The 19273-nt window shown below is 37.3% G+C and overlaps 1 protein-coding gene and 1 non-coding gene across 4 annotated transcripts in view; one reads left to right on the top strand and one right to left on the bottom strand.

The window, feature by feature from the left end:
* SENP1 (SUMO specific peptidase 1) overlaps positions 1-19273 on the bottom strand; it is a 66911-nt gene that overhangs the window by 31883 nt on the left and 15755 nt on the right. For all 3 annotated transcript variants that reach the window (XM_017529215.2, XM_017529199.2, XM_017529189.2), the window contains 4 exons: positions 16831-16990; positions 12319-12490; positions 796-899; positions 427-713 (listed from right to left, as the gene is read on the bottom strand). In XM_017529215.2, the coding sequence (XP_017384704.1) occupies positions 427-713; positions 796-899; positions 12319-12490; positions 16831-16990 (723 nt within the window). The remainder of the gene's footprint in view (positions 1-426; positions 714-795; positions 900-12318; positions 12491-16830; positions 16991-19273) is intronic.
* LOC119471554 lies at positions 10135-10241 on the top strand. Its single transcript, XR_005200628.1, has one exon. It is a non-coding gene; the product is annotated as a U6 spliceosomal RNA (small nuclear RNA).

The raw sequence follows: 19273 nt of genomic DNA, 5'->3' as shown, positions 1-19273 counted from the left end.
AAAAAAAAAAAAAAAAAAAAAGAATAACTTATTTGTGGGTTTAGCTTACTCATACCATGGTTAACTCAATCCTATGTATTTAAAGTGTATAAGTACATGTCTTACAAGTTCAATATCCCTTATCCAAAATGCTTGGGACCAGAAGTTTCAAATTTTGGATTTTGATTTTTAAATATTTGCATTATACAATTTGAGCATCCCAAATCCAAATATCCAAAATCCCAAAAAGCACTTCCTTAGAGTATCATATTGGTATTCAAAACGTTTCAGATTTTGGAACATTTTGGATTTCATATTTTCAGATTTAGGATGCTCAAACTGTGTATGTTGATTTCTATGTATATTATAATGTTGCCTGTAATAGAGCTAATAAACAGTTAATTGGCTATCAAGACTAAAAATATAGTTATATGATACCATGTTTACCTTCAGATTGTGTATTTGAAGCTGCTAAGTTATCTGGCTGATGTGGAGCAGAGTGGTGATGATGGGGTTGATGAAGAGTATCAGAATCTTTGGATCCAAAAGCAGTAACATCTGGGGTATAGGAAGATAGGGAATATACACTGTGGGACAGCTGTTCCTGTGTAGTTAAAATGCTGGCAGATCCAGATGATGAAGTATCAGAACCAATGATCTGAGATGCACAAGAATTTCCATTTTTAAACAGTGAGTATTTCAAAGTATTTTTACTGGAACTAAGACATCGAGACCTAGCAAGAGAAGAATATTGTTTCAACATCAAATAATAAACTGTAGAATTAAATTCATCTGAAATAGGTTTCCGTGACTCACAGGTGTAAAGGAAAATGTGTGGTTGGTTTGGCTATAGAAAACTGTTTCCCTGTGACCATCTGTAGCAGCTGTCTGTAAATCTCTCTTTCTTCTTCTTGAACTGTCTATAAGGAAAAAAAAAAAAACCAGTTTAAACACATCCAATAAGGCAAATATCTCTCAAACTAGCATGTAAATGGAATCCTAGCTCTGCCAAAGCTCAGGCAGAATCCTGAAGATAATTAAGAATTACGGGCCTGACACAGTGGTTCATGCCTGTAATTACAGCATTTTGGGAGGCCAAGGCAGGAGGATCACTTTAGGCTAGAAGTTCAAAACTAGCCCGGTCAACAAAGTGAGACCCTCATTTCTACAGAAGAAAAACTAAAAGTTAGCTGGCTGTGGTGGCACATGTCTGTGGTCCCAGCTACTGGGGAGGCTGAGGCAGGGGAATCACTTGAACCAGGAGGCAAAGGTGGCATGCAGTGAGCCAAGATCATACCACTACACTCCAGCCTGGGAGCAAGGTAAGATACTGTCTCAAAAAAAAGAAAAAGAAAATTGGGCCAGGTGCAGTGGCTCATGCCTGTAATCCCAGCACTTTGGGAGGTCGAGGTAAGCGGATCACCTGAGGTCGGGAGCTCAAGACCAGCCTGACAAACATGGAGAAACACCATCTCTGCTAAAAATACAAAATTAGCTGTGCATGGTGGCGCATGCCTGTAGTCCCAACCACTCGGGAGGCTGAGTCAGGAGAATCAGTTAAACCTGGGAGGCAGCTGTTGCAGTGAGCCGAGATTGCACCACTGCACTCCAGCCTGGGCAACAAGAGCAAAATTTCATCTCAAAAAAAAGAAAATTATCAAGTCTGTAAAATAGAAGTTGAGTAAATACCAGATAATATATTTTGAAAAATTATGGCACATATATACACATGTGTAAATAATAGTGCAGAGAAGCTATAGGCTACAAAACCAGAAAGCCAGCAGGCAATCACTTCTGAGTCAAAAAAGAGTCCCAGAAATAAAGGACCTCTAAATTAGGATTCCAACAAATCCCTTGATTCCTGAAACCTGTTAGAAAAATCACAAGGAATTAACCAGAATAGTCAAGATCAGTTAGAGTGGAATATCCTGCCAACAATTTTCTATGTTATCCAAGCCCAGGTACTTTCCAGAGACAATTTTCATCTCCAGCATTTATTTATGTATTTTTCCTGTAAGCCCCAATACTACATTTAGGGAAAACCACATATTCCATAACATTCATTCACGGACATGAACATTTACTATGCTCCAGTCACTAAAGATAATAATGCATTGAATAAAATAAAGTTCCTGCCTTTGTGGAGATAATATTGCAGTGAAAGGAATTAAACAAAGAACTAGTCAGGTAGTATGCAGCAAATCAGAAGATAAGAGAATGGAAAGTGACGGAAGGAAAGCAGCAGGAACAGGTAAGATTTCTCTAAAAAGGTTCAGCAGAAATGTAAAGCCAAGGGAAGAAGTTAGTGATATAAAAGAATATTCCAAACAGAGGAACAACAAATGCAAAGCCCTGAGAGAGGAAGGTGCTTAATGTGTTCCAAAAATAGTAAGGTCCATGTGAATGAGAAGAGTAGGAAGACATTAGATCACCTGACAGAGAACCAGATTATATAAGGATTTATAACCCTGGTAAAGCATCAATTCTAAACAGATCCCCTGACTCAATGGGCTGTGGTTCACCAGTATTAGTAATATGCCCTAGCAATTTATTTTTAATCTTACATACAGGTTTATACAACCATCAATCCTCACAAAATAATTTTAAACATTATGGTCTGGGTTAGCAGCATCTTGTACTCTGATATTTCAATATGTGCCTAAGTATTTGTACATATTTTTTTCAATTACTAAAGTATGTTAAAAGTGAAATGAATTACAAAATTAACTACATAAGGATAAATAGGCACTACATTTTTTCTTCTTGAATCTTTCTGTTTTTGCTCCTTAGCAAATTATAATTGCCCTGTCAGGATAATGTTACTGATCTACTATAATACACTTGAACTGTGAAGTGAGACAACTACATATGACAAAAAACTACCCTTAAGCTTGAATAGCTGAGTGATAAGAAAAGGAAACAACTGAGCATTTGGTTAAAGAATGAACTTGAGAAAAACAAACTTGCAATCTTTTGTGTGAAAAGAAAACCCAATTATTTTATTCATTATATTAATATTGTACCCAAGGTGATGGTCTCTTTTTCTACTGTTTGTGAAAGAGACTATCTACAGTACTGAGCAGGTACTTCGGTGATAGCACAAAAATAATGGTTAGAAAAAGACAATTATCAGTAATAAATGAATATCAAATCTGTATTTATTGGCTATTCTACTAGAGAGAATATAGGATATGAGTACTTGAAAAACAAATTTTAAAATCATAATTAAGTAAATCTCTTCATTAACATCTAAAATTGCCATTGTGAAGATTAGACAGCAGAATGATGCATCATTACAAATTATTGGATTCTAAGAGAGATTTGCCCATTGTGATCTATACACAAAAAAAAGTTTATGTTATCTGGCACTTTACTGACTAGAATTTTTTAATACTCTTCAATGTAAACCTTGATTCCACTTTTCCATTATACCAAATAACCTAATCACAATACAAGAGGGTAAACAATAGGTTGTTTTTAGGGGTGAAAAGATGACAGAAGGAAAGGGAAATCAGACTACCTGGGTCATGTAAATTAATTCTTAATTAATCAAACATTTTAGTTCTTTTTCACTGTTCCACCAAACTGGATTAAAAAAAGTTATAGAAATATTTTTTTCATAGACAGTAAAGCAGATAACTGGTGTGAGAGGTTACTTTGCATAGTCCCTCTTTTTACCACAAAACATTTTTTTAAAAAAATCAGGCTAAGTGCAGTGGCTCACACCTGTCAGCCCAACTGCTTAGGAGGCTGAGGCAGGAGAATCACTTGAGGGCTGAGATCAGCAAATCAGTTGAGGTCAGGAGTTCAAGAACAGCCTGGCCATCATGATGAATCCCCGTCTCTACTACTAAAAACACAAAAATTAGCCAGGTGTGGTGGCATGTGCCTATAATCCCAGCTTCCCCAGAGGCTGAGGCAGGAGAATCACTTGAACCCGGGAGGTGGAGATTGCAGTGAGCCAAGATCACAGCACTGCTCTCCAGCCTGGGTGACAGTGGCTCACGCCTGTAACCCCAGAACTTTGGGAGGACAAGGTGGGTGGATCACTTGCAGTCAGGAGTTCGAGAACAGCCTGGCCAACATGGTGAAACCCTGTCTCTACTAAAAATACAAAAATTAGCCTGGTGTGGTGGCATGTGCCTATAATAATCCCAGCTACCCGGGGGGCTGAGGCAGAAGAATCGCTTGAACCCAGGAGGCGGAGGTTGCAATGAGCCGAGATCACGCCACTGCACTCCAGCCTGGGTGACAGAGTGAGACTGTCTCAAAACAAACAAAAAAGACAATATTCACCATAAAAGATATTCCACTTCTGTCTGATACCAAACAATCTCAGACTTATTAGAAAATATAATATAAACATGAATAAATTACCCATATTCCAAAGAGCAATCCAAGGTCTCTTTAAGCCCACTTTTTCAGTTTACACTAATTTATGGTTTTAAAGGTTAAGATTACGAACTTTTCACTGACATGCCTGTTAATTTGGAAGTTACAAGAATTTTTTTTTTTAATGATAAGAAGTACTTTTTAATTTTTTTTTTTGAGTTTTATTACAAATAAAAAACACAAGCCGGGCATGGTGCTTCATGCCTGTAATCCCAGCACTATAGGAGGCTGAGGCGGGCGTACCACCTGAGGTTGGGAGTTTGAGACTAGCCTGACTAACATGGAGAAATCCCATCTCTACTAAAAATACAAAATTAGCCAGGTATGGTAGCGAATGCCTATAATCCCAGCTACTTGGGAGGCTGAGCCAGGAGAATTGCTTAAACCTGGGAGGTGGGTGTGGAGGTAAGCCAAGATCGCGTCATTGTATTCTGGCGTGGGCAACAAGAGCAAAACTCCATCTCAAAAAAATAAATAAAAATAAAAAACATTGAATATATTATATTCCATTTAAATCATTTCAGATAAGGATAGTTTAGGTACATTTAAAAATTACAAGTTGATAAATTTATAATTGTATAAACATATAGAGTGATATAAATCATGAATACAATGTACAGTAATTAAAAGCTAGTTAACACATTCATCACCTCAAATATTTAACTTTTTTTATAGTGAGAACATTTGAGATGTACTCTTAACAATTTAAAAATGTACAATACTCTATGATTAACTATATTCACCACACTGTGCAAGAGAACTAAAAAAAGCAAACCAACCTATATTCCTCCTGAGATTTTGTATACTTTGACCATCATGTCCCTCTTCTACCCCCTCCCACCAGACTCTGTAACTACCATTCTACCCTCTGCTTCTACTAGTTCAATTGTTTAGATTTTACATATAAGTGAGAATCTGCAGCATTTGTCTGTCTTAACTCCACTTAGCATAATGCTCTCCAATTCCATCTACGTTGCTGCAAATGACAGAACGTCCTTCTTTGTTAAGGCTGAATAGTATTTCATTGTATAGCTATAACACAATTCCTACATCCATTCATCTGTTGATGGACACCTAAGTTGATTCTATAACCTGGCTATTGTGAATAGTACTGCTATAAACATGCGGGTGCAGACATCTATTTGACAAATGGATTTTAAATCATTTGGGTAAATATCCAGAGGTGGGTTTGCTGAATCATATGATGATTCTATTTTTAGTTTTCCGAGGAATCTCCATTCTCCATACTGTTTCTTTCTTTCTTTTTTGGACACAGGGTCTGGCTCTACCATCCAGGCTGCAGTGCAGTGACATGATCTCAGCTCACTGCTGCAACCTCTGCCTCCTCAGCTCAAACCATCCTCCCACCTTAGCCTCTCAAGTAGCTAGGACTACAGGCACACACCACTACACCAAGCTATTTTTTTTTTTTTTTTGGTAGAGATGGGGTTTTGCCATGTTGCCCAGGTTAGTCTCGAACTTTTGGGCTCAAGCAATGTGAGAGCCACCATGCCTGGCCTCTCCATACTGTTTTCTATAATGGCTGTACTGATTTACATATCTGACCACACAAAGTATGCAACAGGTCCCTTTTTACCACATCCCCACCAACACTTGTCATCTTTCATCTTTTTGATAAGCCATTCTAACAGGTGTGAAAGGATATCTTATTTGTGGTTTTAGTTTGCACTTCCCTAATGATTAGAGTTTTTGAGGATTTAAAATACATCTATTGGCCATTTCTTCTTTTAAGAAATGTCTATTCAAGTCTCCTGCTCAGTTTTTGTTTTTTCTTTTTTCAACTTTTAGATACAGGGGATACTATGCCAAGATTTGTTACAAAGGTATATCGAGTTTGGGAGTACAACTGAACCTGTTGCCCATATAGTGAGCAAAATATCGAAGAGGTAGGGTTTTGTTTTGTTTTGAGAGACCATCTCACTCTGTTACCCAGGGTGGAGTGCAGTGGCGCCATCTTGGCTCATTGCAACCTCCACCTCCTGGGTTCAAGTAATACTCCTGCCTCAGCCTCTCCAGTAGCTGGGACTACAGGTGCCCACCACCACACTCAGCTAATTTTTTATTTTTATTTTTTTTTAATTTTTAGTAGAGACAGGGTTTCACCATGGTAGCCAGGCTGGTCTCGAGCTGCTAACCTCAAGTGAGCTACCCACCTTGGCCTCCCAAAGTGCTGGGATTATAGGCATGAGCCACTGCGCCCAATTTGAAGTTTTTTGGTGTTTTTGGAGTCTTGCTCTGTCACCAGGACGGAGTGCAGCAGTGCAATCTCGGATCTCAGTTCACTGCAACCTATACCTCCCAGGTTCAAGCAATTCTCCTCCCTCAGCCTCCCAAGTACCTGGGACTACATGCACACATCACCACACCCAGCTAATTTTGTTTTTTATTTTTAGGAGAGACGGGGTTTCACCATGTTGGCCAGGATGATCTTGATCTCCTGACCTCATGATCCACCCTCGTTGGCCTCCCAAAGTGCTGGGATTATAGGTGGGAGCCACGGCACCCAACCACCAGTACATAGTTTTTTAACCCTTGCTCTTCTCCCACCCTCCCCACCTTTGTAGTATCCAGTGTCTACTATTCCCATCTTTATGTCCATTTGTACCCTATGTTTAGCTCCCGCTTATAAGGGAAAACACGCAGTATTTGGTTTTGTTTGTGTCAGTTTGCCTAGGATAATGTCTTGCCTGTGTTTAAACAATTTTGTTTTCTTGGTATTGTGTTGAGCTCCTTATATATTTTGAATTATCAACCCCTTATAGAATGGATGCAAATATGTTCTCCCAATCTGTAGGTTGTCTCTGCACAGTTGTTTCCTTTGCTTTTTAGTTGGATGTATTCCTATTTGTCTACTTTTGCTTTTCTTGCCTGTGACTTTAGGTACAAATCCAAAAAAGTCATTGCCCAGACCACTGTTGTGCAGTTTTCTTCCCCGATGTTTTCTTCTAGCAGTTTTAGTTTCTAGCCTTACATTTAAGTCTCTATTCCATTTTTAGTTGATTTTATATATGGTATGAGATAAGGATCTAATTTCATTCTTCTACACATGGAAATACAATTTTCCTAACACCACATTTATTAAGAGACTGTCCTTTCCTTTGTGTAGTCTTGGCACCTTTGTCAAAAATCTTTCAACTACCTATATAACGGGTTCATTTCTAAGCTCTCTATTCTGTTCCATTGGCTGATGTCTTTCTTCCCCCCAATACCATGCTGTTTTAATTACTATAGCTTTGTAATATAGTTTGAAATAAGGCAGTGTGGTAGTTTCTGTTTTGTTCTTTTTGCTCATAATTGCCTTGGCTATTAAGGGATTTATGTGGTTTCATATGAATTTTAGGATTTTTTTCTATGAAAAATAACATTGGAATTTTGATAGGGATTACAATGAATATGCAGATCGCTTTGAGTAGTATGGCCATTTTAACAATATAAATTCTTCCAATCCATGAATACAGGATTGCTTTCCATTTAATTGTATCTTCAATTTCTTTAAACGTTTTATGTTTTTCAGTATACAGGTCTTTTACTTCCTTGGTTAAATTTAATTTTTTTTTTTTGTAGCTATTGTAAATGGGATTGTTCTCTTTATTTCTTTTTTGCATAGTTCACTGTTAGTGCATAGAAACATGACTAATTTGTGTGTTGATTTTGTATCCTACGGCTATACTGTATTCGTTTAATAGTTCTAACAGGTTTTTGGTGGAGTTTATAGGGCTTTCTACATAAGATCATGTTGTTGGCAAACAGTGACAATCTCACCTCTTCCTTTCCCAAAAGAATACATGTAAACATGTACCTTTTTTGGCTTTGCCAAAATGAAAGTTACCTAAAACTTCAAACAAAATTCTTTCTTGGAGCATCTGGTACTATGAAGTAAAAGAAAACATCTTTCTCTGTAAATTACTTATTAAACTTTTGTTGTTGTTGTTAAGCACAGTGGCTCATACCTATAATCCCAACACTTTGGGAAGCCAAGGAGAAGGATCACTTGAGCCCAGGAGTTTGAGACCAGCCTGGGCAACAAAGTGAGACCATGTCTCTACAAAAAAATTTAAAAATTAGCTGCATATTGGTGTGTGCCTGTAGTTGCTGCCACTCAGGAGGCAAAGAAAGGAGGATCGCTTGAGCCCAGGAGGTTGAGGCGGCAATGAGCTGTGACTGAGCCACTGCATTCCAGCATGGGTGACACACTGAGAATCTACTTCAGAAAAAAGAAAATTTAAATTTAAAAAAGCCCCAACTGTTCTTTACTGAGTAAGAAAATTAGGATATTAAGAGGAAAAGAAGCAACAATTGCATGGCATGATAAAGTTAAAGGAGCTGGCTAATGTTACATTTTAAAACCTGAAAAAACACTAAGATGAGTTTTTTGAAGTATAAAAATAATTAAGGTACTGAATTCTATTTTTTAAAAGGGACGGAGTCCTTCAGTTAGGTGATGTTTCTATAGAAAGCTCCATCATAAAAGAACTGTAAAATTATAAAACCTTAATAGAGAACACAAAATAAACTTAAGGACACTAGTAAACTGTTTTGTTATAAATTACCCCAATAACCTTATAAGTAACACTCCTAATTTTCATTTTGTTTAAAGTAATAGCTTTATACCATATAAAATATGCAAAGTACAAAATTCAATAATTTTCTGAGTCCAAAATGCTTGACATATGATAAAACTGTAAAGCATTTTTAAGAAATGTATAAAACCATCACTGTCACCTGTTACAAAAGTCCAGTATCTTAAAATGTTGCTCAAAAATTTGCAAAGAAGCATGTCTAGAAGCAACATATAACTGAAAAGAAACTATTTGTGTTTTTGCCATTTTACATTTTTATTGTCACAAGTATGTTCTCTTTTCCAAACAGGTTTATATCCTCTATAACAGCACTATCTGACAGAAATTTCTGTAATAATAGAAATGTTCTATATCTGCCCTGTCCAATATGGTAGCCACCGGCCACATGTGGCTAATGAATACTTAAAATGTCACCAGTGTGACTGCAAAACTAAATTTTAAATTTGAACGAATTTAAACATTGCTTGTGGCTAGCAGTTACCCTACTAGATAGCACAGCTTTTCGATGTTGCCCCTTGAGTCAGCCATTCTGCCCAACCACTACTTGTATATTTCTAAACTCTTCTTCATGTGTTCTCTTCAAAACTCTGTTGTAAGACTGAGCAGTGCAGTGGTGACATCATCTTAACAGTTAATTTTGTAGATGACTTCATATTCCTGAAGCTGATGGACAAATCCGGCATCAAGGTTAATACATCCTCCTTTAATATAAGCAAATGTGCCTCTGTTGAGGATCCCAACATTTCATAGAAAGTGACTTTTCATCCAGTTTGTAAGTTCCCATCAATAAATTTAGTCCCAAGGTTAAAAAGTATTATATCTTGATTATTTGTAATATCCAAAATAAATATCTAAATAAATTTGTTGAAAGTATGATAATAAAGTTCAACTCAATATTTTGTCTTACTCATGTTATATGGCTTACTCTATAGTACAGGTAGCTCGATTTTCATACTAAGAGACTATAGAACTAAAATCAGAGGCAAAATTTCCTGCATTGCTCGTTTCATAGAGTAGATTCAATCCTGAGCATCTTCTTTACACTACAGGAGGAAGGAGAACTCCAGGTTCATGTTCTACACAACTCTAGTAATTATTTATGCATAAAATAACTTATATATAAAATTCAATAGCATAAAAGATACAATAGAAAATAAATCTTGGGCTCACTTTAGGAGCACATATACTAAGACTGGAACCATATAAAGAAGATTAGCATGGCCCCTGTGCAAGGATGCCATGAAAATTTGCAGAATGTAGGCCAAGCACGGTGGCTCACGCCTGTGAGCACTTTGGGAGACCAAGGTGGGTGAATCACCTGAGGTCGGGAGTTCAAGACCAGCCTGACCAATATGGGGTAACCCCATCTCTACTAAAAATACAAAATTAGCCTGGCGTGGTGGTGCATGCCTATAATCCCAGCTACTCGGGAGGCTGAGGCAGGAGAATCGCTTGAACCCAGGAGGTGGAGGTTGCAGTGAGCCAGAGATCATACCATTGCACTCATGCCTGGGCAACAAGAGCAAAACTAAAACCCTCCCCTTTGCAACAATAAAAAAAAAAAAAAAAAAAAAGAAATCTCCTTTTCGTCATTGTTGCTCAGCTCTTATCACCAAAGGCAAATGTTGCCAGTTTCTTGTCTATCCCTTGCCCTGCTAAATGACTTACTAGTTCTGCCACCCTCCACTTGAATGTTTTGGTTTTGGTTTTTTTTGAGATAGTATCTTGCTCTGTCTCCCAGGCTGGAGTGCAGTGGCATAATCACAGCTCACCATAGCCTTGAAATCCTGGGCTCAAGCAATCCTCCTGCCTCAGCCTCCTGAGTAACTAGAACTACAGGCATTTGCCACCAGGCCCAGCTAATTTTTTTTTGAGAGACCAGATCTCACTATTATGCCTAGGCTGATCTCAATCTCCTGGCCTCAAGCAATCTTCCTGCCTCAGCTTCCCAAAGTGCTTGTATTTGTAGGCACCATGCCCAGCACTTCAGATTCAATACAAACTTTACACCAAAAATATGCCCAGCATTTTTACTAACCATATCACAAATCATCAAGTTTTACCACCTAAGAGATCACTGATTACCAAATTATGTAATTATTTAGCATGTAATGCTATAATTCTTGACTCCATTCTCAGAAAGCTTCACAGGGCAGGAACCATATTGCTGTATTGTATAACAGAAAGCATACTTGACCAAACTTCCTCAGATCTGGGTGCTAGGCCTGCCATTTACTAGTCATGTGATCTATAACCCTTATTTTCCAAATCTGTGAAATATGACTATTACCTCATCTCTATCTATATCACTGGGTTAAAGGATTAAAAACAAAAATACACATGGAAAGTACACTGGAGGCCCTAATGCTATTTAAATGTAAGGTAATTACTATTCATTTATATCTCCATAGCAACCACAACAATTAGATGTACATTAAATATGTCATCTAACAGATAGGTGCACACATCCTATCATGCAAATTATATGCTATTATTATATTCACAAAATTAACTTTTTCCTTTAGGTTTGCTGAATGAATATAACAACCCAAGTGTCAACAGAACATCTTTCTTTTCAGGAGTCTATAACTTCAAAAAGATCTTAATCATAATGAAAGGATGTAAATTGTTTAACTAGCTTCTTGATTTTTCTCTTATGTTGAAGAAAAATTGTTCCTAGTGAGAAGAGCAGGTATTGTATCAAATTAAAAAAAAAATTTTTTTTTTTTAGATCAGCCTCACTTTGACGGCCAGGCTGGAGTACAGTGACACAATCACAGATCACTGCAGCCTCGACCTCCTGGGCTCAAGCAATCCTCCCACCTCAGCCTCACCAGTAGCTAGGAGATAGAGGTTTTTGCCATGTTGCCCAGACTGGTCTCAAACGCCTCGGCTCAAGTGATCCACCTGCCTTGGCCTCCCACAGTGCTGGAATTATAGGAGTGAGCCACCTCACCTGGATTAAAATCAAATTTTATCAAAAACTGCTGAGGAAGACTAATAGTTTTTCCACAGGAGACAAGGGTTTAGGAAGGGTCTAATAAAGATCAAAGAGAGCTAGTTTGATGTATGGGAAACCATTCAGGCAACACTAAAGATTAAGTAAAGTCAGCTGTCCAGCAGGAATAGAGGATACAATAGTAAGACAATAATGAAGTGCTGCTAAAACATCTCTTTAATCCCTTTAGAATAGATGATAATACTCAAAAAAGTAATTCAGACAGAAAAAGCACAGGAAGGAAAAAACAGAATAGCTCATAAACATCTACTTTTTAATAGAGAGCAAATGTCTCAATGTAGGGAAAGATCCTAACTTTTAGTAGCTTTTATCACAGGTTTTCCTTACCTCTTCTGCTGTACTAACATGTCGCCTCTGAGTTTTCTTGGGGCTCAAAAGGCTTCGACGACATGAACCACTCCAAGACGGACTTGGAACAGGTTTAATAGGAAAAGATTTTTCATATGCAGATACATGGCAGTGATGGTTTGACTTTCCCGCAAAAATGTTTGAGAATCCACTAGGAAAAAAGTTTGTAAGAAAGATAAGAATAGATAATAAGTAAAATAAATCAAATCTAGTGATTATTTTTACTCTCAAAATATAAAACCAAACAAACAAAACTAACAGGTAAAATAATAGGTGGTACCATTTGAGGGAAAGATACAAATAAATGATATCTAAGGATGCTGCATCAGGTTCTGCCACTTAAAAGATCTTACATCGTCAAACTATCAAACTACAAAATTATCGAACACTTAAAACTGTATTTTTGGATCCACAATCTAGAATTTCTTTTGGTCAGGAACCATATAGCTTTATGGTATGACAAAGCATAACAGAATACATATCTTCAAAAAACCTGGGTTCTAGGTATGCTAACGACACATACATTTTCTATTATTCCCTATGCCCCTTATACCCCGCCTGTTGGAGGAAATTAAGATTACATATGTAAAAATGCATAAAGGCTGAAGCCTCTCAACTAAGCTTTTAAACTGAATTTTAAAATTTCCTTAAAGGCCAACAGAGGGCTCCCATCCTTCATTAAAAATAACCAGAAGACTTTCTATTAGGTTGCGTCATTAAATTCTCCTTCTGGCCTATTTACTTCCTCTGAAGAATTTTTTGTTTCTTCATACTATCTAATGGTAAAAATTAGCAAATTGGCATGAAGAATATTGCGAACTCAAAAACCCTGTCTTATATCTAAGGCTTACTAATTTTGAGGGTTTTCTTTTTTTTTTTTTTGAGACGAAGTCTTGCTCTGTCACCCAGACTGGAGGGCAGTAGCACAATCTCAGCTCACGGCACCCTCCACCTTCTGAGTTCAAGTGATTCTCCCACCTCAGCCTCCCGAGTAGCTGGGATGACAGGCACCTACCACTATGCCTGGATAATAGATAATTTTTGTATTTTTGTAGAGACAGGGTTTCACCATGTTGGCCAGGCTGGTCTTGAACTCAGGTGATCTGCCTGCCTCGGCCTCCCAAAGTGTTGGGATTACAGATGTGAGCCACTGTGCCCAGACAATTTTGAGTTTTCTCTTTTCTTTTTCTTTTTCTTTTTTTTTTTTTTTGAGATACAGTCTTGCTCTGTTGCCCAGGCTGGAGTGCAGTGGCACTATCTCAGCTCACTGCAACCTCTGCCTCCCAGGTTCAAGTGATTCTCCTACCTCAGCCTCCTGAATAGCTGGGATTACAGGGGAGTGCTACCACGCCCGGCTAATTAATTTTTAGTAGAGACGGGGTTTCACCATGTTGGTCAGGCTGGTCTAACTCCTGACCTTGTGATCCGACTGCCTTGACCTCCCAAAGTGCTGGGATTACAGGCATGAGCCACTGTGCCCGGTAAATTTTGAGTTTTTTCTATGTGCTCTTTCTCATCCATCATTACCCGAAAAGTTTGAGGTATTTATTCTTAGCATAATAAATTTTATTTTTTCTTCAAGACTCAGAATAGAGAAACACCGCTGAATTCAATGAAATCAATTCTTTAAATCATTACATGTAGTCTGGATCCAAATCAGACAAGATATAAAGAAAATCAAAAAGTGCACAATTCTCTTTAAATCTTCAAATTCTAAGGGTTTCTATGTGTGTTAAGAGTGGGGAAATGAGCAAGGACTTAGAATTTTTGGAACAGGCTTACTTTCTTAGGGTGAGTGGATGCAACTAGGAAAAGATGGCAAGGGCAGGGTAATTGTTAGGCAAAGATATGATGGATTCTCTACAATATCTTTTGTATTTGTGTTTCTAAGGTATTCCAGCACCTATGCATGTTTCTTAACATAAAAGATTACTCTTCTAAAGAAACAATACAAGGGCATCCTGCAATGCCAGAAAGCAAGGGTGTTACCCAAAATTAATGAGCTAAGGTCAAACAGTCAGAGAAGCAAGCTTAAGGGGCTTCCACTAGCCAAATTTCTGAGAACGTGAGCATTAAAAGAATAACCATTATAGTGGATTGCAAAACACCGAATCCATAATGACACTAAAAAAGGAACAGACAAATTCATTTGAACCATATGAAGTGGCTATTTTAGAAAACCTTACTTTGAAAACTGGTAATGAAAAATCTAATCATTTATCCTGCCTTTCCCATAGGAGACATATTTCAGGGTAACCTAATAGCTACAGCTAATGAAAAATGCAATCAGAATGCCAATCAAGAAGTGTTGAAGAAGTGATAAAATTAGAAAAATATTATTTCATTAATTCTAATAAAACTATTATCAGGTAAGTATTATCAAATGATATGAATTGTTAGGTGATGGCTGATGTGAAATTCATCATCCATATAATGCCAAAGTAACATCATTTAGATTACATTCAAGTCACAGGGGAAAAACCTAACTGTACAATTAACTACCAGATTGTCAGCTGCTCAATCAAGAGGTCCGTCTAGCATCACGAATAATCGGAGAACCAAAATAAGATACTGTTTGTTTTTCTAATGTGATAAGCACAGTAACACCTTCTAGTCACATCAAAAATCTAGCTTACAAAAAATACAGGTGATTTTTTGACAAGATAATGACACCATGAGGAAGCAACCTGTCAAATCCAAAAAGTGGAATATCATACAGAAAAGTCAGGTAATTTAAAGAAAAGGAGGTTGTTCTAGTTATAAAACACAAAGCCGGTAACTTCTAGATGCAATTCTAAATTAGATACCGGTTTAATCAAACTAACTATAAAAGATACTTTTGGGTCAACTGAGAAAATTTAGATATGATTTAGTGTATAAGATAAAATTTACAAAAAAACATATACACTATGAGCCCATTTTGGAAAAATATATATGTGTAAAGGCAGAGAAAAATATGTAGAAGGATATATACTAAGATACTATAGAGTTGATCTCAGGCTGGTGGCAACGTGATGTCTTTATTTTTTATTTCTGCTTCACTATATTTTCTCTATTTTTCCAAAGTACATGTACTATTTCTGTGATAACATTTTTTTAAAAATAACAGTGTGGTTTTATTGAATTTTAAAAGCCACCTGCTAAATGATGCATATAGAAAATCTTTAATGAAGACAAAATAATACCACACATTTAATAGAGTATGTGTATGTGTGTGTATCATGTTATATATGAGTAAGAAAAAGTTAAGAGAGAAACAGTTATAGGAAAAGGTTTGAAAGGAAAAACACTAAGGAGAAGGGATTGAGATTGTGGGTAGTGGTCAAGGGATCTTCAGCTTTGTTGGTAATGTGCTGATTTCCACAATGTGAGTATATGAATGAACTACTATATACTTAAGTGAGGAAGATAATCCCAGGGAGTACTGATACATGTTCCTGGAGTCCATGTGTATAAAATAATAAGATAAAATAAAATGAAGCCATCTTGTTGGCTTCTATCAACACCATAAAGCTCAACCTTGACTAACCAGTACATTAAATGATCCCACATTCCTAAAATACACCAGAACAGAATTTAAGTAGTCATAAATACTATTTTAAAAAAGAAATATTTACTAATATAATAAAGTACCTGAGGGAAAAGTTTCAAAGCCAGACTTCATCTGGCTTTAATAACCCACTTAATAATCCATGTAAGTTTAGTTAAGTAGAGATTATGAAGTTGGGATAAAGTTCTCTGTGACTTTTTTTTTTTATTTTTCAGACGGGGTCACTGTTGCCCAGGCTGCAGTACAGTGGTATGATCTTGGCTCACTGTAACCTCTGCCTCCCAGGTTCAAGTGATTCTCCTGCCTCAGCCTCCCAAGTAGCTGGGACTACAGGCACACACAACCATGCATGGCTAATTTTTTTGTATTTTTAGTGGAGATGGGGTTTCAGCATGTTGGCCAGGCTGGTCTTGAACTCCTGACCTCAGGTGATCTACCTGCCTCAGCCTCCCAAAGTGCTAAGATGAAGGCATGAGCCACCATGCCTGGCCTGTGACTCTCTATTTACTAACATATAGAAGTAGCCTGGTCTACTTGACTAATGCCATGAGATAGAGAACTGCTTTAGTTTAAGTCAAGTCTCTGTTCATATGACAGCTGTATATGCTGGTTTCTCTCCTACTCAAATTGCAGAGATTGACTGATTTTCACTTTAAGATTTGCAAGAGCCATATTGATCTTGAAGGGTCCCCATATTCTCATATCCAGCAAGATTTACTTAAAATTCTCTCTTCTAATGATAAGATTTGGCTATCACCAAAATTCAGCACTAAGTAAATGAGAAGTTGAAAATGTAAAATGGATTTGTTCATATCCGTATGGTTTCAAGTCCAAAAATGGTGTTACTCTTTTGAAATGCCAATGTAATAACCATATACCTTTTAGTCACTTTCTCTTATATCTGAGGAAGGGCTTGAGAACCAAGATGACAAAATACCAACCTTGAGGTCTTTCGGGTATCGAGGTAAAGACTTCGGTTATTTCTTGATTTTTGTAAAGTTGAGCTTGATGATGGAGTAGAATTTCTCCATTGGCCATTTGCACTCTGGCCAAAGGTTCTTAAGTCTCCTGAGCCAAGAAAACTGTCTGAGGAAGGATTATCTAAAAATATAAAAGTTTAAATAAATTAAACAAATTCTACAGGTGGTTCTCCTTATGACTGCAACCATGACCAACCATTGTATTCCAAAGTAATGTGGCATATCACCATGTCTCTCATGGAAGAAAGATCCCAGTCTCAACTGCCAGTAAAGTCTGCAGTAGGGGAACTTCTACAAACTATAATTGATTCAGCCATACTAACCTGAAAATTGATGAAGGAGCTGAATCCTGCCACAGCCATGTGCCTTATCTGCATCAATGTGACTCCGTGGTGTCCACCAAAAGTCAACATTTTACCCCAACTATATCTTGCAAGCACTCCCAGGCCTGGGCCTGAAAGAAGGTAGGCCAGACCAGTAAGAAAGCAGGTGGGGGGCTAATGAGAATTGTAATTCAAATGAACAACAGTTATTGCTTATTAAGCAGCTGGTGTCACTTTCTTCTTTTTAGTTACCAAGTTCAAGATTCAGGTACTCTCTCAAAGAGCAGAATAACCTAATTGCTGCTTATTCTGGTTGGCTTATGGCAAGGAATGACCCATCATATACATCTGGTTCTGGTGTAATAATCTTCAGTCATCTAATGCCATAATCAAACATATTATTACTCCAATGCTTGCTACTACAATCAGATTATTTGAGAATTACTTATTATTTGAATTTTCTAACTTGTGGAGTACAATCTGGGATGTCAAAAACCTCCTGAAGTTTCAGCAAGAAGTAGTAGAATAACTTCTATATCCTCCTCTCCTTATCTGCAGAATTAGGCAATTTAAAACAGCTCCCAGACATTAAATTATGGAACTCTAAGGAGCTCCAGCGAAAACACAAGAATAAGAATTCTCTATTTCTAAATTTTTTTCTAATGCTGACATCATTTTGAAGATATTCTTTTAAAGTATATTGCTATAGAACTTTTCACAATATTTTAAATATATGCTATTAAAAATATTTAATGTCTTTTGATGCTGTATCCCAAAACGTAGCCTTCAAACATACACTTTTGTGTTTCTGTAAGCTAATCAAGATGTCAGGATTTAGGGTAAATAAGATAGGAAAAAAGAAGCAGTCAGGGGTGGTGTTAGTACTAGTTAATTCACCAGTTGGTGACCTTAGTCTAATAATTAAAATAAGTTAATTTACTTTCAAAAGGAATTGTAACTTTGTTCCTCTGTAATCAGTTATCTATGCTTAGCATCTAATATTATTACTCTGAGGACAGAAACATGAGGCTAATGGAAATGAGTCTTAGTAAAGAATTAGAAAAATTTTATAGTTAAGTTTAAAGTCTTAACAGTAGAAATCTTTGTCTCTCACATGTTTTGGCTACAATTTGATTAGGAAGTGATCTAAATAGAGATATCTATTTGAGGAACTGGTCTGTTAAAAATGCAAATTACCTTAACAGGTGTGAAATTTGAGACCAAGGATAAGACAGAGTAGCATTCTCAATGGCATGTAACAGAGATTGCAGCTTTAAAATGCAAGGGAAAAAGCAAAGGATCAGTAAGTCTGTTTAAACAGAAAAAGGTGGTTCCAACCCCACTCAATGAAACTGCTGAATAGTGTTCTAATGCTGATGGGATCAAGCAAAGTTAGAGACAGACCAAGAGTAAACTACAGATACTTTTTTTTTGAGCCAGAGTCTCCCCCTGTTGCCCTGGCTGAAGTGCAGTGGCACAATCATAGCTCACTACAGCCTTGAACTCCTGAGCTCAAGCAATCTTCCTGATTCAGTCTCCCAAGTGAGACTACAGGTGCATACCACCATGTCCGCCTAATTTTTGTATTTTTTTGGAGAGGTGGGATTTTACTATGTTGCTCAGGCTGGACTTGAACTCCTAGCCTCAGGTGATACTACCACCTGGGCCTCCTATAGGCAAAATACTAGAATAATACAGGTGAGTCACTGTGCCTGGCCACATATAGTGAGGGTTTAGCATGATAATCTGTCACCACTGATTTCTGTAAGAGTTAAAAATACCACAAATAAGATTACCTATTATGTACACATACATAAACACACAAAACGAGAAAATACACCAAAAATTTAATTGTAGTTATGTTCTAATGATAGGGTGATGGGTAGTTTTCTACTTTTCTATACAAAGTTTCTGCAGGAACAAGCAATACTTTTATGAATATAATAAACTTTATATTAAAAAAGAATGTGTCGGCCGGGCGCGGTGGCTCAAGCCTGTAATCCCAGCACTGTGGGAGGCCGAGGCGGGTGGATCACGAGGTCAAGAGATCGAGACCATCCTGGTCAACATGGTGAAACCCC

Source organism: Cebus imitator, unplaced genomic scaffold (genome assembly GCF_001604975.1).
Source record: "Cebus imitator isolate Cc_AM_T3 unplaced genomic scaffold, Cebus_imitator-1.0 Scaffold2, whole genome shotgun sequence".
Classification (NCBI taxonomy): Eukaryota; Metazoa; Chordata; class Mammalia; order Primates; family Cebidae; genus Cebus; species Cebus imitator.
This window is presented reverse-complemented; position numbering and strand designations above follow the sequence as displayed.